General features: G+C 42.1%; 1 protein-coding gene across 1 annotated transcript in view; it reads left to right on the plus strand.

The window, feature by feature from the left end:
* LOC105467102 (SPARC (osteonectin), cwcv and kazal like domains proteoglycan 1) overlaps window positions 1-23,637 on the plus strand; it is a 514,664-nt gene that overhangs the window by 478,312 nt on the left and 12,715 nt on the right. Inside the window, exons 7-8 of the mRNA XM_011716483.2 lie at window positions 19,006-19,122; window positions 22,951-23,172. Of these exons, the coding sequence (XP_011714785.1) occupies window positions 19,006-19,122; window positions 22,951-23,172 (339 nt within the window). The remainder of the gene's footprint in view (window positions 1-19,005; window positions 19,123-22,950; window positions 23,173-23,637) is intronic.

Here is a 23,637-nt window from a genome sequence, read left to right on the forward strand (position 1 = left end):
TACTTAGTGTTAACTATCTAGACAGGAATGAGAAGCCAGTGCAAAACAAGCCAGGTGTGCAATCGTTCTAGCATCCCTCAATCACAATAGGTGAAGAAACATGAAAATGACATTCCAGGGACCTCAGGCTGCTGCCAAGCTAAGCTGAGGTTTGAGGTGTTATCAGGGTGGGATAGCAACAATCTATAAACCCAGAGACCCAATTTTGGCATATGGAACCTGGTAATTCCTGTTCTCAGGCAAGGGATGTTGGCGTGATATCTGTGGTAGAAGAATTAGGTCATATTTTTCATAAATTAGTCAGCATGGGTGAAGTTAAGAGCACAGATTTGAGTTATTTTGTCCTGGTGTCAAATGCTCACTTTGGCCTTTATGTGTGTGCCGGCGAGAGAGCTGGAGGCTGGAGTGAGCAAGCCCCCTAGCCTGTTTAGGGACCTTGGTATTCTCAGGTGTGTAGTAGAGATCATAGTGTCACCCTCCCAGGGCATCCTGAGGCTTCACTGAGACAATGTATGTCCTTTTATCTATGCTACATCATAGTGTCCCACACACATGCATTTCTCCCTGTCCCTCTCTTCCCCTCAAGTCCATTTTCTGTTTGGCTGGAAGTTATCCCTCTCCATCATGGCTCTATCTCTCCATAACATCCTCAAAGGTACATGCTGGCCCTGACCTGTTTGGCATGTTTATTCCTGGTGCTCTTACGGTAATTGGAGCAGAGTTTTCACCTAAGTATTCACATTCTTCCCTTTATACCTCCTGTAAACACATATTGATGCCGACTTTTGGCCAGGTGCTCTACTGGGAACTCGGGTGAGTATAGATGTGACTACTGCAGAATTCTTACTGCGTCTGACATCAGAGTCCAAAAGAGACAGCAGGTTGTGATACGGCATGGAAAAGTGGAACTGCATGAATAGGGCGCTGGGGACACCCCACGGAGGGGGAAGTAGACTCTTCTTGGATGCATGTTGGGAGAAGATTCCCCAGGTGAACACATATTTGAACGAAACCTGGTTCTCCAGGAAGGAGGATTCTGAGAGAGAATGGGCCTGTGTCTTCCTTGTTAAAATTCCACCAACACAGTGGAGGGAAAGCATTCTCCTTTTACAAATTAGGAGAGGGGAGACCAAGCACCAGGCAAGGGCTGTGTCTTAATCATCTTTGTACCCCCCAGAGTGTCTGACTTAGGGAGTGCTGGAATTGAATTTAGACCTGCCCAAGGTCACAGGGCAGAAGGGAGAACAGCACACAGATTGTGTTGATTAAAAAATCCTGCATTTAGGAATTATTTTCTCCTTTTGGGTTTAAAAGAAAAATGTTAGTTTGTAGCATGAGAACAAATGAATTGGTGCAAACTGTCTTGGGTTATAGCTAACAAGTCTCTTACATTCATTTCACTCAAGCTTTCTCCCACCTCAGGGCTACTACCCTGCACTGCCTTTGCTCACTCACTTACATGTATTTATATTCTGTGTATGCTTGAAGAGGCTCTTGATGCACATAGAAACAAATGCAAATGCAGATTATCTCTCTCCCTTTTAACACATATATAGCATAGAATATACACTATTCTGCACTTTAAGTTGACTTCTCTTGGAGATCTTTGCATCTCATACAAGTAGCTTTATAGTTTTCCACTGGTGGATATACTATAATTGATTTAACCATGGACATTTGAATGTTTCCAGCCTTTTGCTATTTCAAATAATGCTGTTATGGATAGCCTTATACATGCAACTTCTAATGTATTTACATGCATATCCGTAGGTGTTAGTCCCAAAGTGAAATTTTGGGGTCAAAATATCTAGCAACCTTTCTGAATCACTTTGCCATTGTTATATTTCTTATAAAACTCAATATAGAGTTAGGCTTCTCTTTGTGACCTGGTCTGAAAATAAAATCTTCTTTTGAGAGGTGAATTTTAACTCATTTAGATTTATTGAAGTAAAAACTTATGTTTAGTACTGTCAGCTCTGTTATTTTTCCATATTTTCCTTTATGTTTTTAAATATTGTGTCGTAGGGCATGTGTGTGTATCATTCTTCTGATATTCAGGAATGTTCTCACTTAAAACAGTGTGATAAAATTAATATTCTTCTCGCTCTTCCCTTCTCCCCCAGTTTAGCCTCCTCTTCATTTCTCCTGACACTCGATCATAGTTGATATGATCATCCTCTTAGGGTTTAACCTTTGTTCAGTGAAATATGTTCAATCTTATATTACTCAGCTTCTAATTCTGTCATTTGACTCCAACTATTATGTTTAAGGCAATCAGTAAACTTGTTGTACTTTGCATCTTCTTCTTCCCTTCCCCTCTTTGTTGTTGTTGTTTGTATCATTTCTTCATTGTCAGGACATGTAGCATTTGCCTTCTTATCTGTCACTCCAGTCTCCATAGTTGTCTAGAGTTCTCTAGTATTTCCTTTGGAAGGGCTCATGAGAACAATAGTTCCTGGTTAACTGTACAGAACTGGTTTTCTGTAGTATTTATGATTGATAGAGAGCACAATTTGATGTAAAATCCTTGGTTCAACTTTCTTTTCTTGGCTGTTTTAAGGATAATGTTCTATTGACTTCCTCCTTTGAATATTGCTGTGCTGAAATCTGAGGACAGACTTATTCCTTTTTTCTCTCATAAGTTACTTGGATATCTTTTCTGCTACTGTGTGGATATATGTGTGTGTGTGTGTGTGTGTGTGTATATATATAAAAATAAAAAATACTTCATTCATATATATATATTTATAAATATATAAATAAATATATAAATATTTATAAATATATAAATATATATATTTATATATATATAAATATATAAAATACTTTAAGTTCTGGGATACATGTACGGAACAGGTATACATGTGCCATGGTGGTTTGCTGCACCCATCAACCTGTCATCTACATTAGGTATTTCTCCTAATGCTATCCTTCCCCTTGCCCCCCACCCCCCGATAAGCCCCAGTGTGTGATGTTGCCTTCCCTGTCCCCATATGTTCCCATTTTTCAACTCCCACTTATGAGTGAGAACATACAGTGTTTGGTTTTCTGTTCCTGTGTTAGTTTGCTGAGAATGATGGTTTCCAGCTTCATCCATGTCCCCGCAAAGGACATGAACTCATCCTTTTTGATGGCTGCATAGTATTCTGTGGTGTATATGTGACACATTTTCTTTTCCAGTCTATCACTGATAGACATTTGGGTTGGTTCCAAGTCTTTGCTATTGTGAATAGTGCCACAATAAACATACATGTGCCTGTGTCTTTATAGTAGAATGATTTATAATCCTTTGGGTATATACTCAGTAATGAGATTGCTGGGTCAAATGGTATTTCTAGTTCTAAATCCTTGAGGAATTGCCAAATTATCTTTCACAATGATTGAATTAATTTACACTCCCACCAACAGTGTAAAAGTGTTCCTGTTTCTCCACATCCTCTCCAGCATCTTTTGTTTCCTGACTTTTTAATGAGCACCATTCTAACTGGCATGAGATGGTATCTCATTATGGTTTTGATTTGCATTTCTCTAATGACCAGTGATGATGAGCTTTTTTTTTTTTTTAAATTTATTTTTTATTATTATTATACTTTAAGTTCTAGGGTACATGTGCATAACGTGCAGGTTTGTTATATACGTATACTTGTGCCATGTTGCTGTGCTGCACCCATCAACTCGTCAGCACCCATCAACTCGTCATATACATCAAGTATAACTCCCAATGCAATCCCTCCCCCCTCCCTCCCCCCCATGATAGGCCCCGGTGTGTGATGTTCCCCTTCCCGAGTCCAAGTGATCTCATTGTTCAGTTCCCACCTATGAGTGAGAACATGCGGTGTTTGGTTTTCTGTTCTTGTGATAGTTTGCTAAGAATGATGGTTTCCAGCTGCATCCATGTCCCTACGAAGGACACAAACTCATCCTTTTTTATGGCTGCATAGTATTCCATGGTGTATATGTGCCACATTTTCTTAATCCAGTCTGTCACTGATGGACATTTGGGTTGATGATGAGCTTTTTTCATATGTTTTTTGGCCACATAAATGTCTTCCTTTGAAAACTGTTCATATCCTTTGCCAACTTTTTAATGGGGTTTTTCCTCATAAATTTGTTTATGTTTCTTTTAGATGCTGGATATTAGCCCTTTGTCAGATTGATAGATTGCAAACATTTTCTCCCATTCTGTAGATTTCCCATTCACTCTGATGATAGGTTTTTTGTTTTTTGTTTTTGTTTTTGTTTTGCTGAGCAGAAGCTCTTTAGTTTAATTAGATCCCAGTTGTCAATTTTGGCTTTTGTTGCAATTGCTTTTGATGTTTTAGTCATGAAGTCTTTGCCCATGCCTATGTCCTGAATGGTATTGCCTAGGTTTTCTTCTAGGGTTTTTATGGTTTTAGGTCTTACATTTAAATCTTTAATTCATTTTGAGTTAATTTTTGTATAAGGTATAAGAAAAGGGTCCAGCTTTCTGAGTATGGCTAGCCAGTTTTCCCAAAACCATTTATTAAATAGGGAATCCTTTCCCCACCGCTTGTTTTTGGTGGTTCAACATATGCAAATCAATAAGCATAATCCATCACATAAAGAGAACCAGTGACAATAACCACATGATTATCTCAATAGATGCAGAAAAGGCCTTAAATAAAATTCAACAACACTTCATACTAAAAGCACTCAATAAACTAGGTATTGATGGAACATATCTCAAAATAATAAGAGCTATTTATGACAAACCCACAGAAAATATCATACTGAATGGGCAAAAGCTGGAAGCATTCCCTTTGGAAACTGGCATAAGACAAGGATGCCCTATCTCACCACTTGTATTCAACACAGTATTGGAAATTCTGCCCAGGCAATTAGGCAAGAGAAAGAAAAAAAGGGTATTCAAATAGGCAGAGAGGAAGTCAAATTGTCTGTTTGCAGATGACATGATTGTATATTTAGAAAACCCCATCATCTCATCCCCAAATCTCCTTAAGCTGATAAGCAACTTCAGCAAAGTCACAGGATACAAAATCAATGTGCAGAAATCACAAGCATTCAAATATACAATAATAGCCAAATCATGAACAAACTCCCATTCACAATTGCTACAAAGAGAATAAAATACCCAGGAATACAACTTACAAGGGATGTGAAGTATCTCTTCAAGGAGAACTATAAACCTCTGCTCAAGGGATTTGGAGAGGACACAAACAAATGGAAGAACATTCCATGCTCATGGATAAGAAGAACAAATATCGTGAAAATAGCCATACTGCCCAAAGTAATTTATAGATTCAATGCCATCCCCATCAAGCTACCAATGACTTTCTTCATAGAATTAGAAAAAAACTACTTTAAATTTCATATGGAACCAAAAAAGAGCCCATATAGCCACGACAATCCTAAGCAAAAAGAACAAAGCTGGGAGCATCATGCTACCTGACTTCAAACTATACTACAAGGCTACAGTAACCAAAACAGCATGTTACTGGTACCAAAACAGACATATAGACCAATGGAACAGAACAGAAGCCTCAGAAATAACACCACACATCTACAACCATCTGATCTTTGACAAACCTGATATTTCTTCACTTTTAAAACCCAGTAACTCTATTTAGGTAGATCTTAGTATTGACCGTTCTTGGTCCATTTTCCCTAGCTTATGCTGTGCCTTTTAAACATGTAAATTCAACCCTTATTTCTGGAGTGGTTTAATGAATTGTATTTTAAGTTATGTCCTGTTTCACTGTTGTCTTTTGTTTCTTCAGAGGCTTCAGTTATCCACATATAGGGTTTCCTTTGCCTCTTCTCTCTAGTTGTATGTTACTCTGTAACCTTCTGTAATTCCTTCTTTATTTCCTCTTTATATTGTTCACTCTTCTCATTTCTGGCATCCTTCTCTCTTGTATTTTTCCACAGTGTCTGTTCTCCCTTGTGCTTCTCCACTTTGGCTTCATTTTCCCCTAGGTTCTAAATGCTTCCATGCCATTTCCTCATTGACTCCTTATCTCTCCCCTGAGTTCTTGAATACTGCTTTGTTGTCTTTCTTTACAAAGGTGATTGTTTCATTTTAATCCATGGTTTTACACTTGGCCCACATACTCATCTTTTCCATCTTTCTGATAAGTGTTCTGTGGTAAGTTTTACTATTTTTCTTTCTTTCAAAACCTAGAACATAGATGCAATGCTGCTCTTTTGCAACTCATTTTAAAAATCAACTTGCCAGCCCCTTAAAAAAAGCTATTATTGGAATAAGTTAGATGTTACTGGCCTATCTATTCAAAACGACGCCCTGCAGATGGAAGGGGAAGAACCAGGCTATCTTTATAGATTCACACTCCAAAGGCACTTGCTTCAGGGATTTACCAGTGACAGATGGCCCCCTATAAAAATGGCTCCTCTGTATGGTCCTGTCTTTTCTGTTTCTATGAAACAGATCAGGTCCAGGGTTTCTCTTATCAGCTGTGCTCACTCTGTCTCTAATTTTTTTTTTTTTTTTGCCAGACCCAAGTTGTACTTTATGGTGAGCCTCTTGCTTACAGGAAAAATAATTTTGTAGACCCTTTCCGAGATCTGCTGCCTCTAGGCCACTTTGCTCTTTTCTTCCTTCCCTTGTTTTACTTTCCTGTGCAGCTTCTGTTTAATCTGTGCACTCTCCTTTCTTCCAGATCCCTTAGTTCTTGCTGAACAAGAAGTCTATCACTTCAGAAGGAGCTCTTTGCCTATAGGAAGTCTATTTTTGCTGGGTCATTGTGTTTTTATTGGTCCACCTGAACCTTTTAACTTCCATCTGGGTGGCTTCTGTTGTACTGTTCAAGCCTGGGGATATATCTCCTAGTTTTACTGAAAATAAAATTTAGGGTTTTCTTCCTGGGTACATTGTTGTTTACATATGACATTCAGGAGGGGAAGAGAGAAATTACTAGCTATGTCATGCTGCGTTGTTAGATACTGGATCTCTAAATAGGCAATTTAGATCAAATACAGCAGTTTTACTAGAAATAGAGATAATAATAATAGCAAACATTTCATCACTGTGCTAGTCACATGATCCTCTCTGAGCCCAGAGGAGGTCACTTGAGGCTTGAATGCCAGCTACTTTTCATGCCAAGTCACTATACCTAATCATGCCCTCAGGAGAAGGGGAGATGATTGAGAGAGTTGCATGACCTGAAGGGTGAGAAGAGTAGTAAGCCATACACCCAAACAAGCAGGATTTGGAATAGCCTAAAATGCCTTTACGGTTTCAAGAGGTAGTTTGTCTCTAGATCCTCATTTATCTATCTTCCTCCTTCATCAGCTTGTTCACTGGAAGCACTATAATGCAGGTGTACTGCTGCATCTGGTCCAGGCATCTCCAGGATTATTCTGTTCTGGTCTCAATTCCAAGTGGGAATTTTCAACTCCAGCTCAATGTCCACCATCTTACCTTAGACTCTGGCACCCCTGGAGATGTTGCTGGACCTTTGTTGCAGGAAAGAGTCAATGCTACCACCCTTCCATCAGCACATATCCCCATGGCACCATCCACTCTAAACCAGGGCAATGGTGGAGTAGTGGGGGGGAATTAAGAGGAACTCATGGTTCTCTGCATTCATTTTAAGTCTATGCCTGATCTTCCCCATGTAATCTGTGAATGAAAGTGTACCAATGTTCTCCTCCCACTCCCAAATGAAAGAGCCACTCCCAGGTTCCAGACACCTCCTAAGATTCCTATCACCTTCAGGATCTGATCTCAAATCCCAAGCTTGATCCTCTACCAATTGTGGCTTTCTGCTCCATTAAATAACAATTTAAGTTGTTTAAGTGTAAAAACATATACGCATATTTTGATACTTTTGGGATTGAAAAATATAGAAACTAAAATTTTTCAATAATACCTGGATTTGGTTTTTGAATTTGAGCAGATCAAACTGGACACAAATTGCTCATTAGAAATACAGACTTGTATATACCCTAAAAAGGCATCTTCTGTCAACAACCTCTTACAGATATAAGTTCATATATCAGCCCTGGAACAAGCAGTGCTACCTTTGTCAGAAGTCATCCCTTGAGATGTATATATGCATGTATATTATGAAATATAGTGGAATAGCTTAAACAGATATGCAGAACATATATGCATATTTATACAACTTATGATTTATTTTTGAGATGGAGTCTCATTCTGTCACCCAGGCTGGAGTGCAGTGGCGCCATTTTGGCTCACTGCAACCTCCGCCTCTTGGGTTCAAGCAATTCTCCTGCCTCAGCCTCCTGAGTAGCTGGGATTACAGGCGTGTGCCACCATGCCTGGCTAATTTTTTGTATTTTGAGTAGAGACAAAGTTTCACCATGTTGGCCAGGCTAGTCTCGAACTCCTGGCCTCAGGTGATCTACCCTCCTCAGCCTTCTAAAGTGCTGGGACTACAGGCATGGGCCACTGCACCTGGCCCCAACTTATGATTTTATATATGTTGACGATTTAGAAATGGTATATTTAATTTGAGCAGAGCATTAAAAATAAATCACTTTATTCAAAGTGGGCTCCTCATAATTTCTAAGGCCTGCCTAGAATGTCTTCTTCCTAAGTCCTCCCTGCATATGAGCCTCAGCTCAATTCTTGCCTTCTCCAGGAAGCCTTCACTGACTGCTATTGGCCAGTTGAGCTTATACATTAACAAAAGGCAAAATGACTCTCAGACACTCAGTCTGGCTCTCCACAGTGGGAAAGCCCATGAAGGAATTAGGCATCATCACCTAGCCCCTTTCCCAGGACTCTGTTCTTCCCCTCCCCACAACGACTCTCTCAGTAGTCCAGGTTGAGCCTGTTTTGCACCCCCATCTCAGAGCATTTGCCATTGCTGATTTTAGGTGAGAACAGCAGTTGTCATTTCTGCAGCTTAGTCTTTATTAGTTGAGGGCCTAAAAAGTCTGGTTGGCCATGAAATCCTTCAGTAAAACTGCTGGTATGATGCTGCTAATCGATTTCAGGTCTCCCATGTAGGAAAATGCTCACCCACTGGCTAGGGAACACAATTAAAGCCAGACTTGGCATTTTAAACCAATATTTTACATATTCAATATTTTTTTTTTGCCCCAGAGCGTGAAAATGGCTGTGGATTTTATCAGAAGCCTTAAAAGCTTATTTCATCTAGCTAACTTCCCTGATCTAGATTATTCAGGGAGAAAAAAAATAAGCGTTATTCCACTCATGCACATTTACAGATGTTATACAAGTTCTAAATGTGTTTCTTTTTCCACATGAAAGATTATCATTAGAATCAAGGGAAACATTAAAGTCTCCTCAAATCAGCTTACCTAGAATAGTCTTAATGGGTTTAATAGGGAAATTTATCCATCTTTGCTTGTAGATTGTACCATTAATTAGTATAACTCATCTTTTTCCAAGTTTAATGTCAGTATTTTAAACTCTTCCAAAGATTGCTTTTTAAAGACTTTATTAGCAAGTTCCTGAATAATGACACCTAATTCCTTTGCTCATGCCTGTTTTTACATAAAATGATGCATTCTCTAGGGATAAGAGAACACGCATATATATTGATGTTTTAGGCAGTGAAAAGTAAAAGCTGGAATTACATATAACGCAATTTAATTTGAGCAGGCATAACCTGGCTCAAAGATCTCTGTTAGATGATCTCCAATTAGAAAGGCAATTCACCTTGTATATGTTTTTTAAATCACCTCAGTAAGCTCCTGTTGTGTTTTCTATTACAAAACTGCTTATGGCAAGGAGCCTATTATCTATCAGCCTCTCAAGGGTAAGTGTTCCCAGCCTCTGATGCTCCTTGGAAGAGACTAAATAGTGGCTGCCTGTCAGTATTTAAAAGCAAAATACTCACCACAATCATTATTCCCATTTTACAGATGAAAAAGCAGGGGATCAGAGAAGAGCAGGAGCTTGCGTGAAGAGCAATAACTTGTACACTGAGGGCTGTGAGAGCTGGAAGTCTGAGGGAGTGTCGGTCCCAACCTTGCACTCAAGTGCATGATCTGTATCTTGTGGAGGAGTTGCTCAGCATGCCTAGTGGAAGAGCAGACACAGATGCCTTTGGGGAAAATGGGGTTGTCACAGATGAGCAGATGAGTGAACCTCTAGTTGAGAGAGCTGGGCTTGAATTCTAGTTTTGCCGTTTACCATCCGTAGGACTTGGGAGATATCATCCACCTTCTCTGAAAAGCAGTAGAAAAGATTCCTATCTTGCTGGATGGCTTCATGTGGTGGTTTCCTGTGAAAACATCACATGCATGATCTTGATTCCCGTACTTTTCTATTTGATGGATCACCATGCTGCTCTGGGTCCACAAACACAAATCAGATCACAGCCAACAGCTACTGAGTATGGCCTGGCGCTACCACACGGCAAGCCTGGTGCTGAGCACTTAAGTGCATTCTATTATAGTTTCATTCTCCCCGTGATCCTAATACTAGTTCTGTTATCACCTTCATTCTAGAGATGAGGAAACTGAAGATTAAAAAGTAACATGTCCATAGTCTCAGTGAGGATGGCACCACTGGGATCTGCATTCAGCCTTGTCTGACTCCAGAGTCTACTTTTACTTTTTATCTTTTATTTATTTTTTGAGATGGAGTTTCCCTTTGTCTTCTAGGCTGGAGTGCAGTGGCATGATCTTGGCTCACTGTAAACTCATCCTTCACAGTAGCTGGGATTACAGGCGCCTGCCACCACGCCCAGATGATTTTTGTATTTTTAGTAGAGACAGGGTTTCACCATGTTGGCCAGGCTGGTCTCAAACTCCTGACCTCAAGTGATTCGGTCTCCCAAAGTGCTGGGATTACAGGCATGAGCCGCCATGCTTTTAAGCTTTTAAGGCAGAATGACTGTGTGAAGCAGAATCAACCTTCACCTGTTTGCATTCAAGTTTATTGGGGCCCATGTTCCTAAGGGAATTGTAGACTCACTCTTTCTCCACATTCATGCTCCCATGGCATGCAGCATCTTCTACTTGATGTTCCTACACGTTTTTTCCAGCACTGGGGCACCTTCTCTTTGCTTAGATATTGAATGACAGGAGGGACCTGGTCCCTGTTGGTGAGGAGGAGCCTACCGTCCTGTACTGGGAGACAGACACTTGCTGTTGAAGGCGTCCAGCAGCCTGAGAACACCATGATGCAGGGAAAAAACCCAACCCAGGCAAGGCAGTTCAGGAAGGCACCCTTGTGTTTGCTTGAACCCAGACTCTGGAAAGTATTATTTCATCTCAACTCATCTCTGCTCTAAGGAAGGCTCAGCTGGACCTTCTACAGGAGCTACTAATTGCAAACACTCTGAGCACATTGATCCAGGGCTGCTCTGATTAAGTAATTATTCACAACAGCACCTAGGAGGGCTGAAGGAGATTAGTTTGAAAGAATCAGCATCAGGTCTCCATTTCTGAGAGGCCTCCCAGCCTGCTCCCAAAGAGAACTTGAGTTTCGCCCAACTCCTTAATCACCTTTGGAGGCACTAAAGTTTAAATTAAATTCTGATTGTCTTCATATTCACTTCTGCTAAAGCCCTGAGATTGCATTGGTGAGGTTTGCCTGAGAGAGGGGGGCTGGTCCTGTGACAGAAGGGGAGGAGTGGGGTAGGGTTATTTTTATCCTTTGGTTCTTTAGCTGAAAGAGTTCATGCATTACAAGAATATACCAGTAATTGGTTCTCCAGCAGAGGTTTACAGATATTCTCTGATGCCTGTGTGTCAGATTTGCCATTTTCGGACATCCCCAATTGGGTGTTCAAATGTGGCTTCAGTTAGGATTTCTAACAGAGACACGCTCACTCACACTTGCTCGCTACTTCTTACTCTATTAGATAGTAACACTATAGCTTTGAATAAAGGATTTCTATCCTGTCTCCCTTTCCATTTTTTATCTCATCTCCCAAATGTTTTTTATCCCATGATTGTTTCCTTGTCTTCCCCTTTTTTGTCAAATCCTCAGAAAGGGCTTTTTAGACTGTCATTCAGCCCCTGAAGTCATCAATGAGCTGAGACCAGCATGGAACGCCAGTTATAGCCTTTGGGAGCATTTTTCAAAGACGCTTGGATTTCCTAGCTCCTATCTCTCCACTTTCAAAACCAATACCTATTTTGAAACTTCCTCACTAGCTCTTCACTAGCCCCTGGCTTTGTCTGAGGGAAGACACAGGGGCCAGGGAAAAGGGGACAATGGGGTCCCAGGGTACAGGCAGAGCCAGACCACTGGCACTCATCCAGGTAAGAAGCAATCCCTCTTTCCTCCAAAGACTACTGTCTGGGGAGTCTAACTGCCACATAAGCAAATACTAATAACTTAGAGCTCCCCTTCCCCCTTACAACCCCACCAAGGCTGCAGTAACCCTGGAGCAGCTTCTCTGTGCTACAGTATTGGCAACAGTGCCTCCTTCTCCCTCCCATCAGCTGCGTTCCTCATGCTGCACTCCAAGCTTTGTTTTAACACTGTCTGCATTCAAATCCAGTCTAGCTTAAAGCCCTTTAAAGCTCCATGCCTTGGGTGGAGGGGGCAAAGGTGGCCAGGTGGAGAGCGATCACATTTTCTTCCCAGGGCTATGTACTTTCCATGGAGACTGAATGTGCCTTATTTACACTTGCTTATTGCATTTTGTTCATGTTTTCCAAACAGAAAAAGTCCACCGGGAGAGCACCAAATTACCTGGGCCCTTCTCTGCCTGAGTGCTGTGCTTTCCTGGGGGAGGGAGCTGTCTTTTTCCACATTTTGGAGTAATGTGCAATGGCACTATACTTTTCTCTAATGAAGCCCCAGTGGCCACATGTGACACAGGCAGCAGGCTGTTTGCAGTTCTTCCAAAAGACCATTGTTCTCACACCAAAGCTGACAAAGGCAAGAGCCTACTTGCTTTCCCTCTATCCTATATTGCTCAGCTAGCTACCTCACCTGCATCATTGGCAGAGCTTCCTACACAAGGCAAGGCCTGACATTTTAATTTTTTTCAACCCAGAGTATGGACGAAGTATATGAATTGTTAGGTTAGTATTCACTGCCCACAAGACCAACATACCCAGGAAGTAAGTCCTGCATATGGGGATGGCCCAGCAAGATGACAACCCGATTCAAATCCTGTCTCTTCCACTTAATAGTTATTTGACGCCGGGAGTCTGTGATCTATTGTTCATTCATTTAAAATATACTTACGGTGATAAATATATTTTTGAACAACTATTACATACCACCTTAGAGCAAGTGCTAAGATTACAGGTGTGGGGAAGTCAGACCAATCTCCCAATCCTGGAACTTATCCACAGCAGACAGATATTGCAACCTGTATTTCTTGGACTTCTACTGACCCACCTGTAAAATAAGGAGAGATGTTATTCTTTATATCACAAGCATCTCCTCAGGCTTAAAAAAAAGCATAACCATAAAATTCTAACATATTATGCAGACAGTTGAGATATGAGAAGGGGAATATAAATTTATTGAGTTCCTGCTATATGCCAGTAGCTGTGAGCTATGTTTTACTAATATTGTCTCATCGTATTCCATGTAGTGATGCTATGAGCTAAGTTTTATTACACCATTTTGCAGATGGAAAAATTGAAGTTTACAAAAGGCAGTAAAAGGGTGATTGTATTCAGTCAGTAGGTGTGTATTGAGAACTTTCTTCATGCCAGGAACTGACTGTGTTAGCTGCTGGGTCCTCAGTGCTGGGCAGAGTCAGGGCATGTTTTATGTTGTTATGATCTAGGGGAGAAATGGGCACTGAATGAGATGGGTGTTATGAATGCTATCAGAGAAACAAGGCATTAGGAGCACAGAAAAGGGAAAACTCAAGTTTTAGGGGTAGGGAAGTCCTCTAAGAAAATGTCACTCTAAAGCCGAGATCTGATGGAGGAATTGGCATTACAAAGGCAGTGGGAAGAGGTGTTTGTTTCCCAGTGGAAGAGTGTGTCAGAAGGGCAGTAAGGCCAGAGCATGAAGGTTGAGGAGGAATAGATATAGAAGAGAGATTCGGTTTTTCAGTGAGTGTGTCCTGCAGGCCATTTAGCTCACATTATGGAGTTTGGACTTAACCTACAGAATAACTGGAGCCTCTGACGTGTCTCAAGCAGGAGGGTGACTTGATCAAATGCCCGTTTTAGAAAGATCACTTTGGTTGCTGGATGGAGAAGGGAACATGGTGGGGAGGGGACAAGATGGGAGACCGATTAGGAGCCTGTTCCAGTTATCCTGGTGGGAGCTAGTGGTAGCATTGGAGACTAGAATAGAGGCAGTGGAGATAAGAAGGAGTGAACTTTTTCACTGTGAACCAGGACAATTTCCAAGTGTTTGCCCTGAGAATATGAGTATCTGCTGGTACTATTTTCTGACAATGGGAAGAAGCAGATATGAGGCCAGGGAGTGGATTCCAGAGACGTGGCTCACACACCAGCCCTGTTGGAGCAGATGGAGATTGTGTAAAAATGATACGTCACAACCTGTAGAAACAGGAGGGCAAGTGGGGAAACATCATTGAGAAGTAGTGTGTCTGGAGTTGGTTCCTTCCATTGGGTTCGTGGTCTTGCTGACTTCAAGAATGAAGCCATGGACCTTTGCGGTGAGTGTTACAGCTCTTAAAGATGGCATGGACCCAAAGAGTGAGCAGTAGCAAGGTTTATTGTTAAGAGCAAAAGAACAAAGCTTCCACAGTGTGGAAGGGGAACTGAGCGGGTTGCTGCTGCTGGCTGGGTTGGCCAGCTTTTATTCCTTTATTTGTCCCCTCCCATGTTCTGTTTCTGTCCCATCAGAGTGTCCTTTTTTCAGTCCTCCCTGTGATAGGCTACTTTTAGGATCCTGCCAATTGGTGCATTTTACAATCCCCTTGCTAGCTACAGAGTGCTGATTGGTGCATTTTATAATCCTCTTGCTAGCTACAGAGTGCTGATTGGTACATTTTTACAGAGCACTGATTGGTGCATTTTACAATCCCCTTGCTAGCTACAGAGCACTGATTGTTGCATTTTACAATCCTCTTGTAAAACAGAAAAGTTCTCCAAGTCCCCACTCGACTCACAAAGTCTAGCTGGCTTCACCTCTCAGTAGGATGCTGAGGAGAGAACTTGGGAGCACAAGAGCAATGAAAAGCAAGCTGAAACCAGAATGGAGGGTGGAGGGAATGTAATTGAAAATGGGAGAATTAGAGGGCTAGCTGGCATATGTCCACCCAGGAGGGTAAGGAGAGCACAAAAAAGCAGGTCTTGGTCTTCGTGATTAATCCAAATCCTCTCCCAAGAAAGCACTGTCTTTTCCTCTGAAGAGTCTGATACTGGTAGCCCAAGTGCCATGCTCCTCTCGCCAGGACCCCTCTCTAGAAATTGCCGGGATTGCCACAGGGTAGAATGCCAGAATGGCACCAGAATAGCAGGGGGATATATGACTATATTTTTTACCCCACAAACATTACTTTTCCCTAGGAATGTACTAAGTGTGTGGGATGTGTCCTCCAGGTCCCCACTTCTGACAGCTTCAGTCCCCCGCTCACACCTTTATTGGGGGCGGTGATGAGCACCTTAAAAGGCGGGCACTTTTCTCCCATCACCGGCCTGTGTGTTGTGGCTGGAATACCAAATCTGAACAGCCCTCTGCAGGCTGTTGCCTTTGATTATTTCCTTCTTTGGGATGTATCAAGCTCCAGGCAATCTGTGCCTGACTTTCTTCTCATAAGGACCATTTGGTTGAAGATGCTGTGAGTGAACGGGGCCCAGTAATTGAGAGCCTCCTCTCTCCATTTCGGGTTTCTGATCTCTCTCGACCCACGCCAGTGGCTCCCTGCTAGTGGACTTGTCCCTGAGTGACAGATTCATTATTTCAGGATTCCAGTGCCTGATCCTATCAGACATCCAAGGCTTGTGTACTTTGGGGAGCCTGTGGAAAATCCAGCAGTCTTGTAAGGATACAGATTACCTGCACATCTGTCAGGATTTAGTTAAACACGACTGACTAATTTATCTTGAAGCATGAGATTTCCTCTGCACGTTGACTTGGCAAATTTTCTCTGTTCAGAGGACATTTAGAATAGATGGTGTGCATGGCAATAGAGAAAAAATAGAGGCTATTAATTTCCCATTTTCAAATGTTAAATTGACTATGGAGTGCACAACCTATTTCCCTTAGAAAAACGGGCCACATTCTCTCCTGCTTAGAGCAGGGTGGTGTCAGAAAAGTGAACAACTAGGTTCACAAGGTTCTGAGTTGGGGCCAATAAGTGTGTCGGGAGGGCCTGCTCCTGAGAATCTGCCTTGGCATCTGGGCTAAGCCAGGATTCTCCACCTTCATAACAATAACTACCTTCCCTACTATTTGGGAGCATGACTTAGCAAGAGATTCTGGTTCCTGGTTTGTGGGGGCTTATCTTCTTTCTCAGCTCATCTTAAACAGCTGAAGGGAAGAAGTATGGGAACAAACTTGGATGGCAGAATATCATGATGATGCTCCAGAAAGTTAGCTCAAAATGATTGCTAACCTGATTCAGTGCTGCCCAGCACGACAGCCTGCTGTGGTGGTAAGATTCTGCATCTGTGCTGTCCAGTGTGGAGGTCACTAGCTGTGTGGGGCTGTTGAATGCAGTGGTGCAACTGAGGAACTATCGATTAGATTTTTAAAAATTTTTATTTTTGAGACTGAGTTTCTGCTCTTGTTGCCTAGGCTGGAGTGCAGAGGCACAATCTCAGCTCACCACAACCTCTGCCTCCCAGGTTCAAGCGATTCTCCTGCCTCAGCCTCCCAAGTAGCTGGGATCACAGGCATGCACCACCATGACTGGCTAATTTTGTATTTTGAGCAGAGACAGGGTTTTACCATGTTGGCCAGGCTGGTCTAGACCTCCTGACCTCAGGTGATCCACTGCCTCCCAAAGTGCTGGGATTACAGGCGTGAGCCACCACACCTGGCCTAAATTTTAATTAATGTAAATAGCCATATATGGCTAATGGCAGCTTACTAGATAACACAAGCATCTATTTTTACTTATTTCCTATGTGGCTAAAGCCAGTTGTGTGTAGGTGGATTTGTTGTTGGTTTTCTGAATGCTGTGATGCTAGCCCTAATGTTAACTATAACTCTTTAGTTTAAAAATAGCGATAGCAATAATAAAATCATAGGTGGCACATACTGAGTAATTACCATATATCATGTACTTTGCTAAGAACTTTATATACATTGTCTGATTTATAGTTATATAACCATATTATCCCAAGTTTTTACAGATAAGGAAGCCGAGGTGCTGGAGGCTCACTGACTTGTCTGAGGTCACCCAGCCAGTGAGTGGCAAAGCTGGGATTCATTCCAGCCAGCGTGACTCCTGAGAAGTTATTCTTTGCTGCCTGTCGAGACATTTCTCAGTGCTGTTTCCTGGCTGGTGTTTTAAAATACAGCCAAACCCTGGTTATTAAAAGCAAGGCAGTGTTTTAAGGTCATTAAAAACTGGGGTACAAACACCGGACACTCAATCATTCCATGCTTTGCAGAGTGTAGAGTCTGGATCCTACCTGGACAGAAGGCAGTGTCGTAAATGAGAGTCCTCAGGTTGCAGAGAACCAGTCAGGGCCTGGTCACCTTTCTTTTAATATGGAGAGTGGAGAAAGACCTTTTCTGCCTGAGCTCTGGGAAGCTGGGTTCTCCGTCAAGCCCTAGGGTGAGAAATGGGCTTGCCTGATAAGCACATGTGGATGTGAAAAATGAGGACAGGATCTGCGTGGTATTATTTTCTTCTGGAGAAGTTTCACCTTGTCCTTTGCAAGGCAGGCCGATGGGGGTTGATCACCTTAATTCAATCAGGGCCTGCATTGATTGAAGGCTAGCTTGGAGTTTTGGTGAGACTGTGTCTACTCCTTTTTCATCACTGTCCCTATGGCTTCCAGTGAAGACCCCAGGGATTCCCCCAGGCTCCCTCTGCACTGGTAGGTTCTGAGCCCTAATCTGTGTCTCTTGAGCACCATGAGATATTCAGAACTTGACTGTGCCTTGTAACAGCATTTGTGCTTAACTGCTTAGCAGCCTGCTCCTGTAGCTTTAGAATTTGGGAGAAGTTACAGATGTGGGGTTCTGTTCTTTGTCCCTTTTTACTCATTGGAATTTTGGCTCCTCAGATCTTTAATTTGTCTCTCCAGATGCTAACGGCCCCAAACGCATTGCTGGGTTCTCTGGGTCTTGGTAGTGGCCTACTGCCTGGACCCTTTGCAGGTTTTCTCAGTACCAAGAATTAGTGTATGCCCTGAGGGAAGAGGGAGGGGCTAGGGAAAGTCAACTCCTTTCTCTGCACCATTTTTAATCCTTTGGGATTTCTTTCCTCAAGTTTTAGCACTCTACAAGACCTTCAAATAGCTTGCACCTACCTACTCACCTGCCCACCCATCCATCTGTCTGGATTTTCTTGTTCTCAGGAGTGTCTGCCCCAGTGATTCTGTCTTACCCTAAGAAATGAGCTAAATAGTTATAGATGGGCTGAAAGGACTCTTTCATGGAGAAGGCATCCATTTGTTTATAGTGGAAAGTCAAGAATGAGACCATTGGAAGGCTAGCAAAACAGGCCCAATCCCCAAAACCAAACCTTGGGCTAAAACAAAATTGGGAGTCTGCTATTAATAGGATCTTTTGGTGTCCTAAGCAGCCTCTCTCTAAGAGCATTAGCTGTGCCTAGGTGTTAATCTCTTGACATGAGTTTCGTGGAAAATGTAATCTACTCTGGCAAAACTGCAAGAGCAAACTTTATGCAGTTAGCAAAAGTGATCTGTGATCGTCTTCAGAGGATGCTGCACAATTATGAGACCGCCGCAGCCTGCTTTCACAGCACAGAGGCCATCTAAATTCAAGTTCTGAACAATGGCTGCTTGTCCTGGGGGTCTAGGCTCTCTTTTTGTCCCACTCTTTGTGCTAACAGCATCTTTGGGGTGTTTTCCACGTGAGGTAACAGTTGGATAGAAAGGTTTGCTTTGAACATGGCTTTGCCAGTAGCCCTATACACAGAGGGCAGAAAGCCCCCAGACCCATTGTCTGTTCTGTTTGCTTTTCTCTAGCCTGTACAGACAAGGAGTTGCGGAACCTTGCCTCCCGGCTGAAGGACTGGTTTGGAGCTCTTCACGAGGACGCGAACAGAGTCATCAAGCCCACCAGCTCCAACACAGCCCAAGGCAGTAAGGCCATTTTACTTTTGCTCATTTATTTCATTTTAAATATCACGTTTCCTCAATTTATTAGACAGTGATTTAGGGTTAGCAATGTCATTTGGGGGTGAAAAACACCCACTACCTTAAATATATACTTTATGTCCCAATCTCAAAAAAGTTGGATTAAAAAATGTTTAGTATAGGCATTTTGAAAAAAATATATGATCTCACCATTTTAATGACCGTAAGCATGCTGTGGTACCTACTTTGAGGTTTTCTTCGGTGTCATATATGAAACTGTGTGTGTGTTTATAATTACAAAGTTTGGATCATACTTTCCAGACTGTTTTATGATCGTTTACCATGTAGAAGTGTGACCATCTTTTCATGTTGTGAATTGTATTCTGCTGATAGCTACACAGAATCCCAGTTTATGGAGATAACAATTTACTTAATTTGATCTTTATTTTGGGACACTGAGGTTGTTGCCCATGTTAGGCTAATAGAAGTAACACTGTAGCAAACATATTTGGTGCTATGTCTTTTTGTACAATAGTCAGACTGCACATTGTCTTCCACAGAAACTCCCAGATAGGTGTCCCCTCTCCCCATCCATAACATGCAAATTGCTCAAGGAGCCTCCCCACAGCATCAGGTGATGAGTTGGCAGAGACCATACTCAGCTTTGTCATAAGTTGCAGAGAACACTGAGAGTGGGTCCTCACATTTGCACATCGATGGAGTCTCTTTGATGCCTTAATTCAAAGGCAGTTAGGGATAGGCTGCTCCACGCTGTGGCCAATGAGCACAGAATAGATTACTAAACACAATTATTTGATATATGTAGTTTGGCCACAGCCTTTTCTATTTAGCCATTCTATTATTTGGTCAAAATATAAAAACACATCATTTAAAACAGCATTTCACCTGATCCCATGCTTGTTTGGAATTTCTGAAAGTAATGCTCCTGGATTGAATGTAGTAAGTAAGAAGTTAGAGTAGCAACTGTTGAGATTCTGAGTTTGACTAGCATCTGTTTTTCAGCCAAAACAAAAATGATCTCCTTAATTTTTAGTTATTTTTGGCTGCTCATAGAGATATCAGTGGAGAACATCAATCCAGGGGACAATTATTTTAATAGTTGGGATCTTTTACCTTAAGGAAAAAATAGCTTTTAAGTGTCCCCAAAGTGGTTCTTGGTGGCTGGGTCTGTTGGAAAAGCAAAATAAGATTTTTTTCCCCTGGATCCACTAGGAGCAGCCTGACCCTTGGGTTTTCTGAACAACCTTTCAAGAGTAGATTGATGTGAGGAGAGCAGCTGCTTGCAGCCTCCAGTCTCTGGAGATTTCTCCAAAAGACCTGCCTTTCCCAGAAGCAAATTGAGTCCCCTACGAGGCTTTTAAGTTTGATATCCTGAAGCAACTGGAGTGAAGGGAATGTTAAAGAATGATGCTTGGTTAGCCCAGAAGGCCAGAGGAGTGAGCTGCATTTGAGTCTAGGAGTTCTGAAGGGGAAACCCTGGAACCCTGCTTGGTCCTGCACTCTTGGGGCCAACAAGAAGGGCTGCTGTCCTTTCCCCTGCATGACAGGCAGCCACAGATGTCAAGATGCAGGCACCCATTTTCTAGTAGTGGTGGGGTGGGCTGGGCTTGACTTTTTGACTACTGCCCAACCAGATTGGCACTTCTTTTTGCTGACCAGTCAGCAGTAAACTCCTCTTGCCTTATGTATTAAAATATCGATATCCTATAAAATTGATGCATAGTATGTAAAATATTGTATACAAAAGCATAGAGCTGGGTAGTGCCAAAGTAAATTATCTCCTCTCATTCAGCAGCCCCTGAGGACAGCGTCGTCAAAGACTACTGACAATCATGACATTCGGTCAAACAAGGGGCCACGTTATGTCCCATAGCCTCTTTTCTGAAAAAAAAAAAGGGGGGGTATTTTAAAATGTGTTCTAAGATATTGAATAAATTTAAAAATGGAAAGATTTTATGTTTAAAGCAATAGAGTTTACAATAGCTAGAAAACTCCTCCCAACTTTTTTTTTTTTTTTTAATTGAGCACTATATGCCTGTCATGCCTGAGGCTGCTGAAGGGCACAAGACAGTCTTTCCCCTAAGGGAGCTAATAGTCTGATTAACAAGCACGGACAATGAGGGGAAGCATCGGGTTGTAAGAGAGCTCAGAGGAGGAGATGCTGTACTTATTTTACTGGCTTCTGGACAGTGAAGACTTTTCTGCAAAGATGCTGCTTTAAAAAGAGTGGGTACACGGCTGGGTATGGTGGCTCACATCTGTAATCCCAGCACTTTGGGAGGCTGAGATGGGCAGATCACGAGGTCGGAAGATAGAGACCATCCTGGCTAACATGGTGAAACCCCATCTCTACTAAAAATACAAAAAATTAGCCGGGCATGGTGATGGGCGCCTGTAGTCCCAGCCACTTGGGAGGCTGAGGTAGGAGAATGGCGTGAACCCGGGAGGCGGAGCTTGCAGAGAGCTGAGATTGTGCCACTGCACTCCAGCCTGGGCAATAGAGTGAGACTCCATCTCAAAAAAAAAAACAAAAAACAAAAAACAAAAGACTGGGTGCACTTTACCGTATTCTACATTTCACTAAGAAAGGGTTCCTAGTGATGCACATAGAAACTTAATGACCAGGCTGTGAGCAACTGACCCCATCAGGCCCCCCTTGCACTGCCCATCCCTAAACATGACACTCTAGGCCAACCCGATGGCCTCAGGACAGGAAGATCAAGTCAGGCAGAAGGCTAGCAGAGGAGTCATTGAGAATATGTAGATTCTGGATTAAGCTTGCTGGGGTCTGAATCTCCATTCTACAATTGTATGACCTGGAGTCTTATTTTTTTCATCTGTTCATCTGTACCGTGGAAATGATATAGCACCATTTCATAGGACTGTTACAAGGATTCAATGAGAAAATTAAGTACAAAGTGCTTAGAAGCATGCTTTCTATATAGCAACAGACATTCACTTTTATCATTGGCATTCCAGAAAAATACAACTAGCCCTAGAAATCCAGTTTGTGGAATAACCTGAGATTGCATGGCACCTTTGATTCTGAAAAATGATGAGTTTTAAATCTGGGGCATGTCTACAGTAGACTCAATATCCTGAGTATTGAGCTAAGTGTTATTATTTTAGTGCATACACTTTCCATTGTGGAAACAAATAATTCTTTAAGAAAACAACTTCTTCTCCCCCAGGGAAATAAGAAAGAAATTATTGTCTGAGTTGATTTGGATTCCATCTCATGGATCTCCTTAGGGGATTGCAGAAGAGAAGAGTGGGGAACAGAGGCAGGCACCTGGCTTGTTTTGCCATTTATGTTCAGACTGCTTGGATTGAAAGGGCCTCTGGGATGCAGTCGGTGCTTCTGGATTATGCTATATTGTTTCATTTCACTGCTATCCTTTTAAAAATATTTTATTTTGGTTTTCCAATATTTTTTGAAATATAAAAGCATAGTTTTTGGTACCACAAGCTATACCTCTCACTCACCATGTTTCTATTATTTCTTTCAGGCATACTGCATTTTAAGCAAATGAAAACACAGATTTATGTCACAGACATGTTAATGTTGGGGATTTTTTCCCCTTTGGAACATATTTTCCTCAAATGATGACTTTTAAACCATTTCACTTAAAAACAACACAAGAAAACACAAAATATTCTAGAGAACCACTAACTCTGTATGTGGGGAGGGAAACAGCCTCAGGAGGGCAGTCAGGTGGGCCTTGGCATCTTCTTGGGGCAGGAAGCTGGGGAGTGAGCAGGGAGGGAAGCACCAGGTTTGGTGGCAGCTGAGATGTGCCTTTTGCTTGGCAGGGTTTGACACTAGCATCCTGCCCATCTGCAAGGACTCCCTGGGCTGGATGTTCAACAAGTTGGACATGAACTATGACCTCCTGCTTGACCATTCAGAGATCAATGCCATCTACCTGGATAAGTACGAGCCCTGTATCAAGCCTCTTTTCAACTCTTGTGACTCCTTCAAGGATGGCAAGCTGTCTAACAATGAGTGGTGCTACTGCTTCCAGAAGCCTGGAGGTAAGGTGGGATGGAGGGGTGGGGTCCCTAGCCCAGGGCAGCCTTGCTGGAGCAGAGGAGGACTGCATATGTCTATGAAGTGGGCAGAGAGCCACAGCCAGAGAATAAATAATTCATTCCATTTAATGCCAGGCCCAAAGTCTCATTTCTTCCAGTTTATTTCTGCTTTTAATGTGGTATACGAGAAAACCCAAGAGTATTAATCAAGGAGTCAGTTACTTCTGTCTATTCCTTCTGTCTGTTCCTTCCTTGGGAAGTCTCTCAACTGTCTGCTTTTTTCCTCTATAAAATGGGTATGGAAACCTTCACTACACAATCCTCTCAATGTAGAACATACCTTACAAACATAAGAGACAATGAATATCATTCTCATTGAGAAAGTCACTTGTCAGTTTCTCTAGGATAAGTTCAGATTTATACTAAGTGTCCTAGACAAGGATATTTTGGTTATAAATAAACTCCAGC

Source organism: Macaca nemestrina, chromosome 6, assembly GCF_043159975.1.
Source record: "Macaca nemestrina isolate mMacNem1 chromosome 6, mMacNem.hap1, whole genome shotgun sequence".
Lineage (NCBI taxonomy): Eukaryota > Metazoa > Chordata > Mammalia > Primates > Cercopithecidae > Macaca > Macaca nemestrina.